This window comes from Halichoerus grypus, chromosome 13, assembly GCF_964656455.1.
Source record: "Halichoerus grypus chromosome 13, mHalGry1.hap1.1, whole genome shotgun sequence".
NCBI lineage: Eukaryota > Metazoa > Chordata > Mammalia > Carnivora > Phocidae > Halichoerus > Halichoerus grypus.
In genome coordinates, this window is record NC_135724.1 from 69,697,542 (window position 1) to 69,719,083 (window position 21,542).

Here is a 21,542-nt window from a genome sequence, read left to right on the forward strand (position 1 = left end):
AAATCTTTAAAAAAATAAAAAAAACCAAAAAGCAAGGAAATTGTTATTAAAGTCAGCATAGTGGTTACTTCTGGGGAATCAGAGAGAGGGTTGTGATTGGAAGGGGCACACTGGGGGCTTCTGGGATGCAGGCAGGGCTTTTTCTTGACATGAATGGTGTTACATGGGTATTTGCTTGATAATTATTAAACTGAACATTTATTAATGAACATTGTTTTAGTTCTCAAAAATAGTTTTTAGTCGGGGAGAAAAAAAACGAACAGCTTTCTCTGCCACACTGCTATAGTTGTGTATGGGGCTTCCGAATAGAATTTGGGAAAAGAGAGGAGGAAATGGCAGTTCTGCCAGGGTTGTTGGCACCCAGAGCTGGGTTCTAGCAGAGACTTTGTGATCCAGAGAGTAGGCATTAAATATGCATTTTGGTGCAAGGAGTAGATAGGGGTGTGTGTGTGTGTATGACAGAGAGAGAGAGAGAGGGAGAGAGAGATGGAGAGAGATGGGCACAAAGGAGTACATGAAAAGAAGGATTTGAATGGAAACAGAGCAGAGATCAGTACTCCTAAATTAAATAAGAATTAGTGTATTTACGGGGCACCATTACCCAAGTTTCCCCTCCCATATGGAAGTTAATCCTAGGTAGTAAATAGTTGTAGTTATTTTGCATTTTGATGCAAAAATAACCTTTTCATTTTTCAGAATTCTCAGTGAAAATTATTTGACCGAATTACATAAGGACTCATTTGAAGGCCTACTATTCCTCCAGTATTTGTAAGTTAATTAATCATTTATTATGACTTTTTAGTTATCTATAAAATAAATATGGGGTTCAAATTAGACAATCACGACAATTTCTTCTAACAATAAAATTCTACAGTTCTGTAAGTCTGTAGGGCCCCAACCCATCTCTAGCATTAAATGTCTTCTATGCGTTTTCAGTTTTTTTAACTTTATATACAAGATATAGACAGAAAAAGACCCTACAGTTATAGAGCAAAAGGGGTAATGAGGTCTGAGCAATTATGGACACCCATATGCACCTTGTTTCCTACGTGTTCATATACCATCTGCTTACATTTATATTTAGTTTATGGCTCATGGATCAAATCCCGCCCATGGTCTGTCTTTATACAGCCTATGAGTTAAGAATGATTTTTACATTCTTAAAGGGCTATAAAAGAGAAAAGAAGAGAAAGAGAAGAATATGCAACAGAAACGGCACGTGGCCTGCAAAGCCCAACATATTTATCTGGCTTTTACAGAAAAGGTTTTAAAAGTTGGTTTAATAAAATGAGAGGAATTAAAGTTAACCTCAAATAGAAAATATAGAACACTTAGATTAATTTGAATGCCATTAACCCAGAATTTTTTTAAAATTTAAGCTCAATTAAATATTTAAATATTAAATATTTAACTAAGCAGGTAAATTATGTAAGCAGTATTATCAAGTACATATTAAGTTACCAAGAGAACAGATTAAGGATTTCAGTGTGGGAATTCTTAGACCAATATTAAAAATAGGTGTTTAAAATGATGGTTAAGGGGTGCCTGGCTGGCTCAGTTGGTAGAGCAAGCGACTCTGGATCTCGGGGTTGTAGGTTCAAAACCCACATTGAGTAGAGAGATTACTTGAGAAAAATAAACTCTTTTTAAAAAAAAAGTAAAATAAGGGGCTCCTGGGTGGCTCAGTCGGTTAAGCATCTGCCTTCGGCTCAGGTCATGATCCCAGGACCCTGAGATCGAGTCCCTATCGAGCTCCTTGCTCAGCGGGGAGCCTGCTTCTCCCTCTGCCTGCCGCTACCTCAGCTTGTGCGTTCATCCATTCTCTCTCTCACAAATAAATAAATAAAATCTTTAAAAAATAAAATAAAATGATGGTTAAGTGGTATAGTTAGAAATGTTTACGCTAAAGAAACATATCAGAAATGCCCCTAACTTCACAAATTACAAAATAAAATCTCTCCAGCCTCATTGTAAAGGAGGAAATGCTTGCATGGTATTTCTATGGATTTAGACATACAGGGATACTATATTCTTTGTTACGAAGGTTCAATTTTTATTCTTCTTTTAATTTTTTAAAAAGATTTTATTTATTTGTTTGACAGTGAGAGAGAGAGCATGAGCAGGGGGGAGGAGCAAGGGGAGAGGACTCCCCACTGAGCAGGGAGCCTGATGCGGGACAACGCAATCCCAGGACCCCGGGATCATGACCGGAGCTGTAGTCAGACGCTTAACCAACTGAGCCACCCAGATGCCTGGTCCAATTTTTCTTCTTTGTCCATGGCATCCAGAGCTGTGTATGTCATTAATCTTTATTAATGATGCTCTTTAGCAAATAGATTCTTCTTGTAAATGTAGAAGGTTTAAGGGTAGTAGGTAAAAAGAGCCTGATATGATATTAAGAATAGTCTTTTAAATGATCAAACCTTCCAAGTCTTAGGAAACAGCCACTCTTGTATTGGTCTTCTTGGATACCTCTGCCATCTGGACTCCAAACCTTACAAACACAGTTTGGAAAAAAACAAATGAGATAAACTGCTCAATGGATTAGGTCCTTCATTACTTCTACTGTGAAATACTTTGTAAACCAATTACTTCATGTTAGCTGAAGTATTCTCATTCATTTAAAAAAATGTCAATCGAAAGCTAATATGACAGGCACTGTGCCCAGTATCATAGGCTCACAGATGGTTAAGACAGGCTTCTGACCCTTGTAGGAACTCATGATCTCACAAGGAAAATAAACAGAAGCTCAAGCCATAATGTGTAAAGCACTAAGCGGACAAGGTGCCGGAGAGGTGCAGAAGAGGGAGCCATAAAGTCATAAAACTACATTTCTTTTAAAACAGTCATTTTGCTTCTGATACTCATTACCCAGCTATTTGTTTATTTTATAAATATTTGAGTTTATGTCCCTGTGTCAGTTTTAAACATGGTAGGCAATGCAGATGAACACAACTAGTCCATAGTTTCAAGGAGTTTATGCTCAGTGGACATGGGATGCCAAAATAAGTATATTAAAAAGAAATTGGGGTGCCTGCCTGGCTGAGTCGGTAGAGCATGTGACTCTTGATCTTGGGATCATGAGTTCAAGCCCCAGGTTGGGCATGGAGCCTACTTAAAAATTTTTTTAAAAAGAAGAAGGAGGAGGAGGAGGAGGAGAAGGAGAAGGAGAAATGGATATGGGCAATGAGAGATAGAAGTTGTTTTTGGAACACAGATGAGGGAAAAAAGACTTCACGTTGGATCAGGGAAGCTACTAGAGCAATGCTGTTTGAACAGGACCTTGAAGAGCTATTGGGTATCATCAGACGGACATCTTGGGAAGAATAAGCTTGCAAAGGAGAATGGGAGAAAGGCCAAATGCAGGAATATCTTGTACCTGTAGAGTAGGAGGTTGGAGCCAGATCTTCTAGGATTTTGAAGGCCATGGATAACATGCCAAGCTACTGGGTTATCACTGCAGTGCTCCAGGACGGACTTTAGCCTACAGCAGAGTCACCTGGAGGGCTTGTCGGAACACAGTTACTGATTACAGACTGCTCAGTCCACAGTAGGGCTGAGAATTTGCATCTTGATTAAGTTCCCAAGTGATGCTGGTATTCGAGAACCACTTCGGGAGAATTAATCTGGTAACTGTGTGTAGGATGGATCAGAAAGGGAGAGACTGGATATGGCAATGGCCATCAGAAGACTAGGTGGAAAGTAAGGAACTAAGCTGGGATGAGTGGAAGTAAGAGGGTCAGCTATAATCAAGAATGGGTGTTTTCAAATAAAAATCCAGTACCATGTGGTTTTTATTGTTGTCTCACTACCTGCAACTGAAGCAGTTAATAAATTCATGGACTATTAAGGCAGTGTGTGACCAAAAATGAATTTCTATTAATATGATAATATAAGTCTGAGTTAGTTCAAAGTTATGTATTGATTAGAGGAGTGATTTCCTTTCAAGTTAAATGAAAGGATATCTTTTATTTCTTCTGCTATTGAATTGGCCTAGAAAAATAGACCTAAACCAAGAAGTTGTGCTAATGTGAGAATATCCCTTTTAATATTAGAAATTATAATTATAGGGGCGCCTGGGTGGCACAATTGGTTGAGCATCTGACTCTTGGTTTCAGCTCAGGTCATGATCTCAGGGTCCTGAAATGGAGCTCCGCATTGGGCTCTGTGCTCAGTGCGGGGCCTGCTTGGGATTCTCTCTCCCTCTTCTTCTGCCCCTCCTACTTGTGCTCTCGCTCGCTCGCTCGCTCACTCTCTTTCTCTGAAATAAATAAATAAATAAATAAATAAATCTTTTGAAAAAAGAAATTATTGTATGTGGAGATAAAAGCTTTGACCTCATAATCTAGAAATTGATGAGACCACAAAAGATCCTCTAATCAATTCTTCTGCTCTCAGGAGAGATTCCTTCCAAGATCTATCAAGATCTATAGTTGTGGATTTTATTTATGAAGATCTTGAAGGTGAGACTCTTTTAAGAGAGGTGAGGACAGTGTAAGTAGAGTTAGGGGCTCTGGAAGGTTCAAAAAACAATTCCTGAGATTCAGAGTTTAGGCAAAAGCTACTTATTCAATACTATCATCCTACTCATTAGATATCTAATAGATAATTGAGGCAATATTTTCCTTTTACTTTTTCTAGAGATTTATCCTGCAATAAAATACAATTTATTGAAAGAGGTACATTTGAAGCACTACCTTTTTTGCAGTTTATGTAAGTTACAAATATAATTTCATTATACTTGGAATTTTTGTTAAACTTAATTGTAAGCCTCTTTGTTATAATCATTTTGAAATATGATTGAAATTTTATTAGTAGAAAGCTACTAAAATTATGTAGCAAATCTTTTCTGTCTGTAGCAAAGATTAGTGTGAGAATTTTATATAGATCAGACTGAATCATTCTAGAGCAGTGGTTCTCAACCGGGGTCATTTTGCACCCGGGTGACATTTGGCACTGTCTGGAAACGTTTATGGTTGTCAGACTGTAGAGAACTACTGGCATCTAGTGGGCAGAGGCTGCTAAACACCCCACAATGCGCAGGACCGCCCCTCCTAACAAAGACGATCCAACCATAGATGTCAATAATGCTGATGTTGTGAAACATTTTCCTAGAGAAATAAAGATTACTTGACACAAGTATTTATAGAACACTGACTGATTTGTATCTAATGCACCACATGTATAAACATGAAAGTATAAATCTTTCGTGCAAGTTTTTTTCAAAAAGTAAGTATCTTCCATAGTGAGATTTCTTCAGTGTATGGAGAGAGTATTGAGGTTATGTTTCATCATATATAAATTGGAATCACTGCCAAAGGATAAATGTTCTGAAAGAATATCTTTTGTTCTTCTTTTGCTTGTGTCTTTTTTTTTTTTTTTTTTTTTTTTAGAAATCTTGGTTGCAATTTACTCACAGAACTGAGCTTTGGAACATTTCAGGCCTGGCATGGAATGCAGTTTGTACACAAAGTGTAAGTGAAATGGAAAATGAATACATGTAAAAAACAATAACTATGTGTAAAAACATCATACAGTTATTGGTTCGGTGGGTATAATAAGCCTAGTATGAACTCTGAAAAGTATGTCTTAAAATCTATTCATTTTTTCAAATGAGGAAACTAAGGTACAAAGAGGCCAAGAGACTTGTCTGTCTCATAAATGGCACACTCTGCTTTCTCTAGTACTCAGCTTTGGTGTGGGCAATAAAAGACCCCAAGCAAATAACACCCAAATCAGCATTATCCTGGGACTCCATGACAATGATGCTTCTCCAATAGGTGCGTGGTCCTTGAAATTCCACTTTTGAATTTAACTTTGATTCCTGCTCATGTGCAAAGTTCCTAACTGCTTCAATACATGCAATATAAAGCTTCAAAGAACTAAGTTTAGCACAGAGTTCTCCAGGGAGCAAAAGTGTGTGTCCTTCCTCAGCCATCAGCTTCTTTTAAATGGTAAAGCAGAAAGAACTCCTGAAAACTTACCACAAGACACTTCTCTCCCCAGTCACCCAGAGTAAAAAGTATATACCTCTGAAGTAAATGATCTGGGGGCAATAGCAAGGTATGGAAAGGTATGGAGGTATGGAAAAAGATGTGTTTCTGTTAAGTTGGAGTGTGAAAAACGTTCATGAAGAGAATACATTGCTGTAGCCTAATTTCATATGCTTTCTTTCCTGACTGTTCTTCAGTAAGAAGCGTGTTATTCCCTTTCAGCTGGAAAATTCCGTGATTTCTCTGTGACATAGCAAGTCATAAGTGGGTATGTTCAATGGCCTGAGTGGGATTTTAGACACAAGGTGAAGATCCTCCTCTAAACCTGACTTTGGAAAAGACTATCTTACCTGTCTCGTGGTTCAGAAATACAATTTCACACAGTTTATTTTAGAATAGATGAAGGTGTTGAGGGTGTGTCTGGAGCTGAGTAACTGTTGCCACCGACGTCCATCTGCAGTGGCCTCCTCTCTCCTCTCATTAATTTGCTGATGCCTCACTTGGGGAAGGAGTCCTCAGGGTCAGTTTTTTGTTTTGCCAGCACACCAGAGAACAGGCTCATTGGGTTTCTCCACCAAGAGGTATACCGTCTCAGACTCACCACCTTTACTAAGCACTCTCTAACACCAGGAGTCTCTTACGAGAGTCTGAATTTCATTATAGTTAGGTGGGCAACATAGGAAGAAATCGGGTGGAATCAGTTGATAAAAATTAATGGATTCACTGAAAAACATTCACTGAGTGCCATGCCCACCATATGTTGACACTGTACTAAGTACTGGGGGTGCAAAGAAGAACGGGACAGGGACTGCCCCCAAGAAACTTTCATACCAGAAGGAGGAAGATGGGTGTTGAGGGGAAGGCACACGGGAGTCCTCGGGCATCTGTACAGCAGGGTCCCAAGGTGGGGGGGTGACAAAGTAGGCAATGGGTTGCGGGATAGGAAAGATTCGTAACGGATGAGGCAACAACTTGTTTGTGTTGAGTTTCTGCGTGCATCTTAAATGACAGAAAAAGGTAATTAAAGAACCAGAGCTAGCTGGCGTTGAAAATCAATTCATACACATGTCACATGATATGAATAGAGCTGCACTACTGAAACTAATTCACGGTTCCTTCCGAAAGAAATCACAGTATAGTAAGTGTGTACTGGGGGCGAGGCTCCTTCTTTGTTTGGAGCCACATTTTTCTAATAGACAAAGCTAGTCTGCTTCGGGAAATGTTTGCCATAGTGAGATAATAGACTTTATTGCATCTCTTTTCAAAGGCAAGTTGCCAAGGGAAGGAGCTACCCCTTGAATTAAGTCATGTTATTACCTATGTGACATATTACCGGGGTGTTTATAAGTTGAAACGATACTTTCTCTGGCATTAACTTAGTTTGTAAAACTTAGAGGCCCCAGCTAAGGTGGATTTATCTTGAACTTACGCTTCAGGGCTCCTTGCTTACACAGGCCCCTTCCAAGGTCTTGGGAGAGGGTCCTAGCAATTTTTTGTATTCATAACTTTGCATGTTTTATTAGACAGGATTTCCCAAAGTAGATGAGGTTCAGGCCCCACAAGATCCTTGATTTACCCCTGGGTTTCAGATAACTATAACTCAGTAAGTTTCTTGAATGAAGCCTCTAAGTTATTGATAAACACAGAGTGAACTAGTTAGCAGTGTGGTAAAGTCTATTTTGAGTGGGCATGGCACTCGGTGAATGTTTTTCAGTGAATCCATTAATTTTTATCAACTGATTCCACCCGATTTCTTCCTACGTTGCCCACCTAACTATAATGAAATTCAGACTCTCGTAAGAGACTCTTGGTGTTAGAGAGTGCTTAGTAAAGGTGGTGAGTTTGAGACGTTATACCTCTTGGTGGAGAAACCCAATGAGCCTGTTCTCTGGTGTGCTGGCAAAACAAAAAACTGAAATCCACCTCAAAGACATTCCAAGAGCTTATTAATAAGGTACCACTTTCAGGGTTTTTTGTTACATTTTGTTTTAATAAGGTACCGCTTTTTGAATGGTAGTAATAATCATATCTCTTTCAGATGAAATCAGGAATGAAATATATTATGGAAAACCAGCAGTGGTTGATAATCCTAAATGTTAAGTATACTTTTTTTTCTGACTTTAAAGTGCTTCTCCTTCATTCACCTACAGAGGTCCAGACTGATGGCTTATTTTTTAAAATTCTTTTAGTCACTTCATTGGTTCTAACAATACAAGCTCCATGATTTTAGAAACTGAAGGACTCTGCAATGTAGAAGGGCTCTACCTGATCCACGTAGAGCACATCCACATGCTGGCTTGTCTGTGGTGCATCAGTGTTGTGCCAAGAACATAAGCACTAAGAGAGAATGAGGAAAATCTAAGCCTTATCCCTACTGAATTATTTACCCCACTATTGAGAATACCATTGAGGTAGTTGTGGCCACACTGTGAAGGCAAATCGAGCTGCAGTCACAGAGACACCCTAGTGCTCCCCCGTCATCCAGCATCGGTTTCCTTTAGATGGCTGTGTGCACACACAAGTTTATACACTGCAGGGTATCGTCATCACTTTTTGCTATGTACTGGAAATCCTGGCAGCTTCTTCTCCGATTCAGAAAGGCAGAAACATTCAGGATGAAAATAATAACTCGGGTCTGTCCTTTGAGGGAACTTCGGGTGGCTGTTTTATTATTTTCTATTTGTAATAGTTCAAAAGGTTTGAGATAGTCCTACCCAGCAACTACCATACTTTCCTTCTCCCAGCCGCATCCCTTCTTCCCACATATCTCACAACATATCTTCTTTCTCTTGGAAGCAGAGTAGTTCTTCCTCTGTGCCTTAACATTTCTTTATGACCTATCTCTAGTAGGCACTTACTGTGTTTCAGGCACTAGGCTAGGGACCTTTACGTATTGTACAAGCAAGATAGTGTGCCCAACACTCTCAGATAGTGCCTGGCACATGGAAAATGCTCAATACATGCTCTCTCACACTGTATCTCATTTCCGTGTTTCCAACAGCTCTTGCAATGTAGATATCGTTATCCCCACTTTGGGGATGAGGAAATTGAAACCCGGAGACGTTGGGTCACTTGCCTAGGTTCACACTGTTAACAAGTGGCAGAACCGCCTAGGAGCTTTGCAAGTAAGGCAACTCCGCATTCCCTTGGACTAGGAGCTGAATGATGACTATTTGGTGTTTTGTGCATCGTCTCTTGGAGTTGGTTTCTAACTGGAATAGGACCTTTTGGGGAAGAGAGCTCCTTTTCCCCATGACAGTCGCATGCTTCTGGAGCTCCTGGCCATGCCACCTCTGGGCATCCCCAGATTTTCTGCTCACTGCCCAGTGCAAATGTAACATCATTATTACGAGGCACCTACTCTGTGCCCAGCCTTATGTGAGGTGCTTTGCACGTGCTCTTTCATTTAATCCTCAAATTGCCTTATGAAGTAAATGGTGCTAAGTGAGACTCAGAGATGTTTGTTACTCCAGTCACTTCACCAGGATGTGACAGCCAGAATTCAAACCTAGGTCTTCCTGATTCCAGAGGCCCTTGCTGCTTCTGCTATTCCTCACTGCCAGGAACTCTTCTTCAAAGCTATTCTCAGAACTTTGATTAAAATATAGGCCCACAATTTCAGATCCTTTAGACTTCGCCCTCCCCTCCCACCCGAGGAAGGATTTACGTCATGAAATTAGATGTCTTGTATTGAGGAGCTTCACATGGGGAGTCATGTTCTCGTGGCTCATGGACCTATGTAGATGAATAAAGGAAAGGGGTTACTCCATCCCCAAGTACTTCAAACATACTGGAACAGGTTCTAGGTCACTCTGCTTACTTCTTGGACTGCCTTCCTCCAAAGACCCAGTTTTCCCTGCCTGCCTTGGGATTCTAGCATAGATAGTTTGGAGTTGGTCCTATTTTAAATTTATTTTCACTGCGTGCTTTGGACATTTTTTCAGCTAAACCTGTTAGGATTTCAGTACATTCAGGACAGTGATGACATGCTTCAGTCCTCAATTCCTCTCTGTCTCCTCAGTTAATAGAAAGGAAACGTAGCCCATCTGTCTGGACCTGTATAGAAGAATTTGGAGAAAAAAAAATAACAGCTAAGAAATGTTCCCTTATTTTGTGAGCTACCTTTAATCTGTCCCGTTGTTCTACAGCAAAAGGCTTTTGCAAAAATACTTGAGTTTTCCTCTTCAAGTAAGGTATATTTTTAAAAATCATTTAGAAGCCCGTGAATATCAAAAAGCTGATGGACTAGGAGTCAGCATACCTTTTATCGGTAAAATGAGCGAATTGAACTGAAAGGGAAATGGTCTCTAGTGTGATGTCCTCAGTGCATCTAAAACCATTCGTTTTGTGATTTGTAGAAAAACGGTTACTGTGGAGTCCCCCACATGTAAACTGTTGGGTCAGTTCTCATTCTGTCTGCCCCCCAGGCACAGCTTTCATGAAGAAAAGACAGCACAAAAGACAGGAGGAGGAAATAGGATAATTTAGAGTGGCCCTATATTTTGGTTTCACTAGGGATAAACGCAGGATGTTAATCTCAGTAGGACAAGGGCTGTCTGGTTAAGAGGAAACACTGAGCTGATGGATACAAGGCCATGGGTGAGCACCCAGGAAAGAGTGGAGGGTTAGAGAACTGAGATAATTTGGTGGGAAGGATAACTAATTGCTAAATTGTTTTGGCTACATAATGCCTTATAGTCATTTTTAAAACAGAGAAAGATGCACAAGTGGAGGAACTCACTTGCACAGAGCCCACCAATGAGCTTATAGATTTTAATGCCAATTTTTTTTTCAAAGCAAAGGACATTCAAAGCCTCAAAGTTGAGGAACTGTGCTTAACCAGACATGTGACACTCACATTCTTCCTTTTTATAACTAGTGTTACAAATCCAACATGTTAATGGTACTGAAAAAAATCTAGAAGAATGGGCTAGAATAAGAAGAATAGGGGAGTTTCCAAGGCAAGAACAAAAATGCATGGTTCTTCCCACCCCCGACCCCCCCACCCCCAACAGCACCCCCATTGCCCCCCCAACCCCCACCCCCGCCCAGAAAAAGCATGGCTCCCAGCCTCACCATTGGCACCCTCTGACCTCCGTTGTGGAAGAGTCTGAGTCTTTACTCCTCTTTTCTCCACCTACCAACATATTTGGTCTTCTGCAACTGGTGCTCTATTTATCACAATATGGTTCTTTTTTTTAATGGAGATATAATCCACATAATATAATATACAACATTATAAAGTATACAGTCCAATGGTGTACTTTGACAGACGATAGTCAGCATTAATGCCAGGGTATTTCCATCAGCCCCGAAAAGAAATACCATACCCATCACCTGTGACTCCCCATTCTCCCTTCCTCCCAGGCCCTGGCAACAACTAATTTACCTTCTGTCCCTGTAGATTTGCCCATTCTGGACATTTCATAGAAATGTGTGTCTAGCTTCTTTCACACAGCATGTTAGCTTCGAGGTTTATCCATGTTGTAGCATGTCTCAGTTCTTCATTCGTTTTTAAGGCTGGATAATATTCCCTTGTATACATACATATACATCACATTTTGTTCATTCCTCAGTTATGAGACATTTGGATTGTTTCCACTTTTTGGCTATTATCAATAATGCTGCTATGAGTATTTACATACAAGTTTTTGTGTGGACACATGTTTTTAATTCTCTTGGGTACATACCTAGAAGTGGAATTGCTGGGTGATGTGGTAACTCTATGTTTAACCCTTTTGAGGAACTGCCAAACTGTTTTCCACAGGTGACTACACCATTTTATGTTTCCACCAATGTATGAAGGTTCCAGTTTCTCCATAATCTTGCTACCACTTATTGTTGTCTGTTTGTTTGGTTATAGCCATCTTAGTGAGTGTAAAGTAATATCTCATTATAGCCTTGATTTGTACTTGCCTAATGACTTAAGACATTAAACATCTTTTCATGTGCTTATTGGCCATTTATGTATTTTCTTTGGAGAAACATCTCTTCAAATCCTTTGCCCATTTAAAAATTTGATTATTTGTCTTTTTATTGAGTTGTAAGAGTTCTTTATATTCTGGATATTCTGCATACTAGACTTTTATCAGACATATGATTTGTAAATGTTCTCTCCCATTCTGTGTGTTGTCTTTCACTTTTGTGATAATGTCCTTTGAAGCACAAAAGTCTGTTTTTTTATAAAGTCCATTTATTTATTTTTCCTTTGGTTATTTGTGCTTTTGGTGTCATGTCGAACAAGCTGTTGCTTGATCCAAGGTCAGAAAGATTCCTAGTTTTATAACTTGAGCTCTTGCATTTAGGTAGTTGGTCCATTTCGAGTTAATTTTTATATATGGTATGAAGTGTAAGAATCCAACTACATTATTCTGTATGTGGGTATTCAGTTGTCCCAGCACCATTTGAAGAGACCAGTCTTCCCACAATGAATTGTTTTGGCATCCTTGTTGAAAATTAATAGACCATAAATGTGAGTATTTATTCCTGGACAGTCAGTTCTGTTCCATCGATTTATATGTCTATTCTTTTTTTTTTAAAGATTTTATTTATTTATTTGACAGAGAGACACAGCGAGAGAGGGAACACAAGCAGGGGGAATGGGAGAAGGAGAAGCAGGCTTCCCGCTGAGCAGGGAGCCCGATGCGGGGCTCGATCCCAGGACCCTGGGATCATGACCTGAGCCGAAGGCAGACGCTTAACGACTGAGCCACCCAGGCGCCCCTATATGTCTATTCTTATGCCAGTATCCCACTATGATTACTGTAGCTTTGAATTGGGTTTTGAAACCAGGGCACATGAGTCTTTCCACTTTGTTCTTCCTTATCAAGATCGTTTTGGCTATTCTGGGTCCCTTGATTTGACGTATGAATTTTAGAATTAACTTGCCAATTTCTGGAAAGAAGTCAGCTGCGATTTGGATAGGGAATGTGCTGAAACCATAGTTCAGTTTGGGGCATAGTGCCATTTTAACAATATTTCCTTCTAATCCATGAACGTGGCGTATCTTTCCATTTATTTTGATGTTCTTTAATTTCTTTCAACAATGTTTTATAGTTTTCAGTGTAGTCTTGTACTTCTTTGGTTAATTTTTTCATAAGTATTTTATTCTTTTTAATATTGTTATACATGGAATTGTTTTCTTAATTTCATTTTGGACTACTCATTGCTAGTGTATAGAAATACAGCTAATTTTTACACATTGATCTTGTATCCTGCAACCTTGCTGACCCCATGTATTAGTGCTAAGTTTTTTCCTACATTCCTAGGAATATGTCTTGTGGTCTTCTGGTTTCCCAGGAATATGTTGAAGCATTTCAAAGTCTCTGTGGACATCTGATTTCTCAGCTTTTTCCTTTTAAGATTTTTGGTTAGGCTATTTTTTTGTCCCGCCTGTTAATCCATTGCCTCACACGACCACCAGGATAAAACATTTACCTGTAATTGTTTTTTAAAAATGCCCCTTGAGAAGAAGAGGCTTTTAGCATTGTGCAGCTCTCAGTGAGGTCAAAGACAAGCTTTTCAAGCGAGGTTTTCCAGGGAACCCACTATACAGGTAAAACAATGACAGTTCTTTGAAAATGAGGCTTTAAAAGAGCCAAACTGTGGAAAATGCCGAGATGCCCTGCAACAGATGAATGGATAAAGAAGATGTGGTCCATATATACAATGGAATATTACTCAGCCGGGCACCTGGGTGGCTCAGTCGTTAAGCGTCTGCCTTCTGCTCAGGTCATGATCCCAGTGTCCTGGGATCGAGTCCCACATCGGGCTCCCTGCTCGGCAGGAAGCCTGCTTCTCCCTCTCCCAACTCCCCCTGCTTGTGTTCCTGCTCTCACTATCTCTCTCTGTGTCAAATAAATAAATAAAATCTTTAAAAAAAAAAAAAGGAATCTTACTCAGCCATCAGAAAAGATGAATACCCAATTTTTACATCAACATGGATGGGACTGGAGGAGATTATGCTAAGTGAAATAAGTCAAGCAGAGAAAGTCAATTATCATATGGTTTCACTTATTTGTGGAACATAAGGAATAACATGGAGGACATTAGGAGAAGGAAGGGAAAAATGGGGGTGGGGGGGGAATTGAAGGGAGAGATGAACCATGAGAGACTATGGACTCTGAGAAACAAACAGGGTTTTAGAGGGGAGGGGGGAGGGGGGATTGGTTAGCCCGGTGATGGGTATTAAGGAGGGCATGTACTGCATGGAGCACTGGGTGTTATACGAAAACGATGGATCGTGGATCACCACATCAAAAACCAATGATGTATTGTATGGTGACTAACATAACATAATAAAATTTAAAAAAAGAAAATGAGGCTTTAAGGAACTCCAGCTCCATTTTGCTCCCCTGGGATGTGGGCTATTTTTCAAAGCGACCATCAGGATAGAGAGCAGAGGTCTAGGACAAGTTAAAACAACAGAGCTCACTGTTCTTACAGAAATTAGTTTTTATTTAATAAATGCTCCCTGGCTTGCTGCAAGCCCATTGGTTAAATTTTACAAACTTCTAACAAAGTTAATTCTGACCATTTTTTGCCAGGTTGTCGTTGTTGTTGCTTTTATGAGAGATGAATTTTCAGATGTCCTCACTTTCCCATTTTAGCTGATTTGCCTATAACATGGTTTTTTAAATCTCTAAAGTCTCAATGACCATTGGCTAATTAAACACTTAATCATGTGAGATGATTAGAGAAAAGGAATAAAAATAGAAAATGTATTTCTCAGAGAAGCTCTCCCAGATGGAGAGATGAAGTTCAACAAAGTATTTCTATATTTAGTGCTCTCAAAGTTAAGTTTAAGGTAACAGCTATTTTGAAATCCCCTTTTCTTCATATGACTTAAACACAGGCTTTGAGGTCAAAACTGATTTCAAATTCCAGCTCTGCTTCTGACTCTCTTGACAATCTAGGACAAATTACATAACCTCTCTGTACGTCAGTTTCCTCATTTGTAAAACGGGGTAATGATCATATCTATCACATAAGGTTATCGTGAGGATTAAATGTGAAATGCTGATCACAGATGCCTTACAGTCCAATAGTATTGGTTGTGATGATTCTCTTTCTAATATTTGGCAAAATACAGTAATGATTCTTGAGTACAGTCAACCTCAAGGAAGATTTTCTTTTCTTTCTTCCTATTTCTTTTACCTTTTTTGTTTTTAAAGCATTGAGAAGAAAATGTATTCAACATTTTGGAATAAAAACTTGTGTCAAAGAATGAAAAAATGTTATTTATTTATTCGACAAACATTCATTAAATAACTAGTAAATAACAAGCACTATGTCAGGCACAGGGACAATGACAATCAAGTATGGTCCCTGCCCTCAAGGAGCCGACAGTCCAGGAGACTGACAAGGAAACAGGTGATTACATGCCATGACAAAGACTGTGATACAAGGATACAGGGAACATGTGGCGGGAGTATAGCTTTCACCAGTTCCTCCTACATTTAGCCCCTATTGTTTGGCTCCAAAACTGAGGAATTGGTCCTCTTTTTGTCTTTCACTGTGTGGTTTAAACTGTGGAATTTTTTAAATTTCTAGAGATAAGAGAAAAACACCTTAAATCATGGAGGACACTAGAAATGGTATTTCCTACAGAGCCAGGGCTTCCTACTAGTGTAGTCACTTCTGGGGTTTTCAACCTGAAAAGTTCTTTGGCATAGTTTTTCTTTGCCGTCCACTTAAAAAAAATGTTTTTTCTCTTTCCCGCTTTATCATTCAGAGACCTGGGTAGTTCCCAAAGGAAGACTGCTTTACAGATTTATAGGCAAAGGCAGAAAATGATTACTTTTAACCTTCCAGTCCCATCCCAAAAAAATGAACATAAACTTTCATGGTAGTTATTGAAAATGCAGATAATTTTAATTCCATTGCATTTTTCAGAATTCTCAATCATAACCCTCTGACAACTGTTGAAGATTCGTATCTTTTTAAATTGCCGGCATTAAAATATTTGTAAGTATTACAACAATCTCATGGCTCATGAGATGATTTCTGCTGTTTTTTAAAGATTAAGTATTTTGCATTTTGGTTAAAAAGTCATAATTTAAATTTTAACTGGGTTATTGAAATAAGAATTATTGGCAAAGAAACAATGTATATGGGCAAGACAGCCTGCAGAGGAAGAAAGCAGTATTGAAGAACACATACAGATATGGAACATGCAGATGTATGCAGAAATATCATTTATCGTGTATGTAGAAATATCATTTGTCTCAAAAAGCAAAGTGGAATAAGATGTACATTATTTTTAAAAAAAGATTAATCAAGAGAGGTGGATGCAATTGAGAATGAGAAGTAGGATAATGGTAAAAAGAGATTGTCCTGTTCATCACCAAGGTGATAAATTTGATGATGCACATAAATTTAAATTCCTTCAATAAAAGTTCTCTGAAATTACTGTCCATAGCAAGTTAACTCTTGAGCTGGCTTGACGGAATTTAACTAATCACATGTTGTGAAGTCTCTTTTTAAGTATAGAATTTTTGTCTTTGGTATCATTCATGTTTGGACTTTCTCCTTCAGAGACATGGGAACAACACAGGTGTCACTTCCAACAATTGAGACCATCCTCATGATGACCCTTGAATTGGAAAAACTGTAAGTTGATTTTTCTTATGTTTATTTTCACTTAGTTGTTTATGTGTGTTTGATTCTTTTCTTAAGTCAGATTTATTGAGGTATGATTTTCATTTAATAAAATTTACTCTTTTTAAGTATACAGTTTGATGAGTTTTGGCAAACATATAGCTACGTAACCACCACCACATTTGAGATCTAGAACATTTTTGTTTGCAGTCAATCCCCTTTTCCCACCATCAGCCCCTGGCAGCCACCAGCCTCATTTTTGTCCCTATAGTTTTGCCTTTTCCACCATGTCTTATAAATGAAATCATACAGTATGTAGTCTTTTGTGATTGGCTCCTCTCACTCAGCATAATCCTTTTGAGATTCATCAAGGTTGTTGCATCTATCTGCATTCATTCCTTTTTATTGCTGAGTAGTATTCCAGTTGTATGGATACACCAGTCTGTTTATGCATTCATCAGTTAATGGACATTTGAGTTGTTCTTAGTTTTTTGTCTATTATGAATAAATCTGCTAAAAGCAGTCACATGCAGGTCTTTGCGTGAGCGTATGTTTTCATTTTGGGGGAGGTAAAATACTTAATGGTAGGATTGCTACATCATATGCTAAGTGTATATTTAACTTTTTAAGAAACCGCTTACCTGGGGGCACCTGGGTGGGTCAGTCGGTTAAGTGTTTGACTCTTGATATTGGCTTAGATCATGATCTCAGGGTCGTGAGATCAAGCTCCCAGTTGGGATCCACGCTGAATGTGGAGCCTGCTTAAGATCCTCTCTCTCCCTATTCCTCTCCCTGCACCTCCCCGCCCCGGGCTCATATGCACCCACGTGTGTGCTCTCTCTAAAAAAAGAAACAAACAAACAAAAAACACACAAAAAAACTGCTTACCTGTTTTTAAAATGGATGTACCTTTTTGCATTCCAATCAGCAGTGTATGAGATCTTCACCTTGTATTTCAGTTAAAAAATTTTTTTAGACTTTCTTATAGGTATGTATGTAGGCTGTATCTCATTGTGGCTTTAATTTGCATTTCTCTAATAGCTCATGATATTGAGTGTCTATTCATGTACAGATACCTTTTTTTTTTTTTAATTGCAGGAGAACCAGTTTATTTTTTTTTTAAGATTTTTATTTATATATTTGACAGAGAGAGAGACAGTGAGAGAGGGAACACAAGTAAGGGGAGTGTGAGAGGGGAAGCAGGCTTCCCGCTGACCAGGGAGCGCAATGCGGGGCTCAATCCCAGGACCCTGGGATCATGACCTGAGTCAAAGGCAGCTGCTTTAACCACTGAGCCACCCAGGCACCCCATGTACAGATACCTTTTTAAATGATGTGTCCTTCAAATCCATTTTTTCTTTTCCTTTTCTTTTTTTTTAAGATTTATTTATTTATCTTAGACAAAGAGAGAGAGTGAGTGAGTGTGGTGGGGGGAGAGGCTGAAGGAGATAGAGAGAGAGAATCTCAAGCAGACTCCCCGCCAAGCATGGAGCCTGACTCAGGGCTCAATCCCACAAGCCTGAAACCATAACCTGAGCCAAAATCAAGAGTTGGACACTCAACAGACTGAGCCACCCTGGCACCCCCAAATCCATTTTTTAATTGGATGCATATTATTGAGTTTTAAGAGTATGTTCTATATTCTGGAAAAAGTCCTTTCTCTCAGATAGGTGTTCAGCAAATTTCTCCCAGGTTGTGGTTTGTCTTCATTCTGTTCTATCTCTGAAGACCAGAAGTTTTTAATTTTTAAATTTTGATGCACTCACCTATTTCACCTATCCTCCCACCCCCTGTCCTCTCTGGTATCCATCAGTTTGTTCCCTATAATTAAGAGTCTGTTCCTTGATTTGTCTCTCTCTTTCTCGATTCGCCTCTCTCTTTCTTGCTCTTTTTTTCCCTTTGCTCATTTTTTTTGTTTCTTAAATTTCACATATGAGTGAAATCATATGGTATTTGACTTTCTCTGACTGACTTACTTCACTTACATTGTACTCTCTAGCTCCATCCATGTTGTTGCAGATGGCAAGAGTTCATTCTTTTTTATGGCTGAATAATATTCCATAATTTATATATATGAATCTCTTCTTTATCCATTTATCTATCAATGGACAATTAGGTTACTTCCATAATTTGGCTATTATAAATAATGCTGCAATAAACAGAGAGATGTGTGTATACCTTTGAATTAGTGTTTTTGTGTTCTTTGGTTAAATACCCAGAAGTACAATTACTGGATCATAGAATAGTTCTATTTTTAATTTTGTGAGGAACCTCCATACTGTCTTCCTCAGTGGCTGCATCAGTTTGCGTTCCCACCAACAGTGCATAAGGTTCCTATTTCTCCATATCCTCACTAGAATTTGTTGTTTGTGTTTTTTATTTTAGCCATTCTGACAGATGTGAGGTTGATATCTCATTGTGGTTTTGATTTGCATTTTCCTGATAATGAGTGATGTTGAGCATCTTTTCATGTGTCTGTTGGCCCCATCTGTAGGTCTTCTTTAAAAAAAAAAAAGATTTTATTTATTTATTTGGGAGAGAGCACAAGCGGGGGGAGAGGCAGAGGGAGAGGGAGAAGCAGACTCCCCACTGAGCAGGGAGCACTATGTGGGGCTCGATTCCAGGACCCTGAGATCATGACCTGAGCTGAAGGCGGACGTTTAATCGACTGAACCACCCAGGTGCCTCTGTGTGTCCTCTTTGGAGAAATGTCTGTTCATGTCTTCTGCCCATTTTAAATTGGATTATTTGGGGGGTTTTTTGGTGTTGAGTTGTATAAATTCTTTATATATTTTGGATACTAAACCTCTATTGAATATGTCACTTGCAAATATCTTCTCCCATTCAGTAGGTTGTCTTTTAGTTTTGTTGATTGTTTCCTTTACTATGCAGAAGCTTTTTATTTTGATATAGTCCCAATAGTTTACTTTTGCTTTTGTTCCCCTTGCCTCAGGAGACATATTTAGAAAGATGTTGTTAAAGCCAATCTCAGAGAAATTACTGCCTGTGCTCTCTTCTAGGATTTTTATGGTTTTCGGTCTCACATTTATTTAGGTCCTTAATCCATTTTGAGTTTACTTTTGGATATGGTGTAAGAAAGTGGTCCAGTTTCATTCTCTTGCACATAGTTGTCCAGTTTTCCCAACAACATTTTTTGAAGAGACTGTCTTTCTCATTGCATATTCTTGCTTCCTTTGTCGAAGATTAATTGACCATATAATTGTAAGTTTGCTTCTGGGCTTCCTATTCTGTTCCATTGATCTATGTGTCTGTTTTTGTGCCAGTACCATACTGTTTTGATTACTACAGCTATGTAATATAACTTGAATTGTGGAATTGTGACATCTCCAGTTTTGTTTTTCTTTTTCAAGATTGCTTTGGTTATTCAGGGTCTTTTGTGGTTCATACAAATTTTATGATGGTTTGTTCTAGTTCTGTGAAAAATGCTATTGGAATTTTGATAGGGATTGTATTAAATCTGTAGATTGCTTTGGGTAGTACTCATAGATCTGCTTTCTGTTACTAAAAATTAGTTTGCATTTTCTAGAATGTTATATAAATGGAATCATGTGGTAAGTACTCTTTTCTAACTGGCTTCTTTCATTCATCATAATTATTTTGATTCATCCATGTTGTTATGTATATCAATAATTCATTTTTATTGCTGAATAGTATTCCATTATATGGATATGCCACAATTTATCTGCTCACCATTGATGAACATTTGATTTGTTCCAATTTTCGGCTATTAAAAATAAAGCTTCTGTGTGTGTACGTACAAGTCTTTGTATGGATACATACTTCCATTTCTCTTGGGGTAAATACCTGGAAGTGGATGGCTGGTTCATATGGTAAGTGTGTGTTTAAGTTTTTAAAAAGTTATTTTCCACAGCGGTTGTACCATTTTACATTCCCACCAGCAATGTATGAGGTTTCCATTTTCTTCCCATTTTTGCTAATACTTGCTATAGTAAGTGTTTTTAATTTTAGACAGTTTAATAGGTGTATAGTGGCATCTCTGTGGCTTTTATTTGCATTTCCTTTATAATTAATGATGTCAGATATCCTTTCATATGCTTATTTGTCTTTCGGCTATATTATTATTGAATTTTGAGAGTTCTTTATATATTCTGGAAACAAGTCCTCTATCAACTATGTAATTTACTAAGTTTTTTCTCCCATTTTGTAGCTCGTATTTTCATTCTCTTAAGAGTGTCTTTTGCAAGATAGAAATTCTTAATTTTGATGGTGTCCAATTTATCCATTTTTTTTTTTTGTAGGCTATCCTTATGGTGTCATATCTTAAGAAATCTTGCCCAACACAAGGTCTCCTGTGTTTTCTTTGAGACGTTTATAGTTTTAGGTTTTATATTTGGATCTTTGAACCAATTTGAGTTCATTTCTGTATATGGTTTGGATTGATGTTTGCTTTTTTGCATATGGATATCCAGTTGTTCCAGCACCATTTGTTGGAAAGACTATCCTTTCTCCACTCAATTGCCTTGGAACCTGAAAATAAGTTGTTCATATCTCTTTCCTTCTGGACTTTCTATTCTGTTTCTTTGATCTGTTTGTCTCAATTTATACTAATATCACAAAGTCTTGAAAGTGTAGCTTCATAAGTCTTGTAATCTGGTAGTGTTAGTCCTCCAATTTTGTCTTCTTTTTCAAAGCTGTTTGGCTATTCTAGGAGCTTTACATTTCCATATGAATTTTAGCATTAGCTTGCCAATTTCTACAGACTAGTCTGGTGGGATTTTTATCTGTAAATCAATTTGGGGAGAATTGACATCTTAACAATATTGAATCTTCTGATCCATGAACACTTTATGTCTCTTCATTTATTTAGGTGTTCTTTAATTTTTCCCAGGAATATTTTCTAGTTTTCAGTGTGTAAGCCTTTTACATCTTTTCAGACTTTTCTAAGTATTTTATACTTTTGATGCTATT

General features: G+C 38.4%; 1 protein-coding gene across 1 annotated transcript in view; it reads left to right on the forward strand.

The window, feature by feature from the left end:
- Positions 1 to 21,542, forward strand: part of LOC144379744 (leucine-rich repeat-containing protein 37A3-like) — a 32,767-nt gene that overhangs the window by 1,051 nt on the left and 10,174 nt on the right. Inside the window, 5 exon segments of the mRNA XM_078060104.1 lie at positions 697 to 768; positions 4,642 to 4,713; positions 5,394 to 5,474; positions 15,888 to 15,959; positions 16,530 to 16,604. Of these exon segments, the coding sequence (XP_077916230.1) occupies positions 697 to 768; positions 4,642 to 4,713; positions 5,394 to 5,474; positions 15,888 to 15,959; positions 16,530 to 16,604 (372 nt within the window).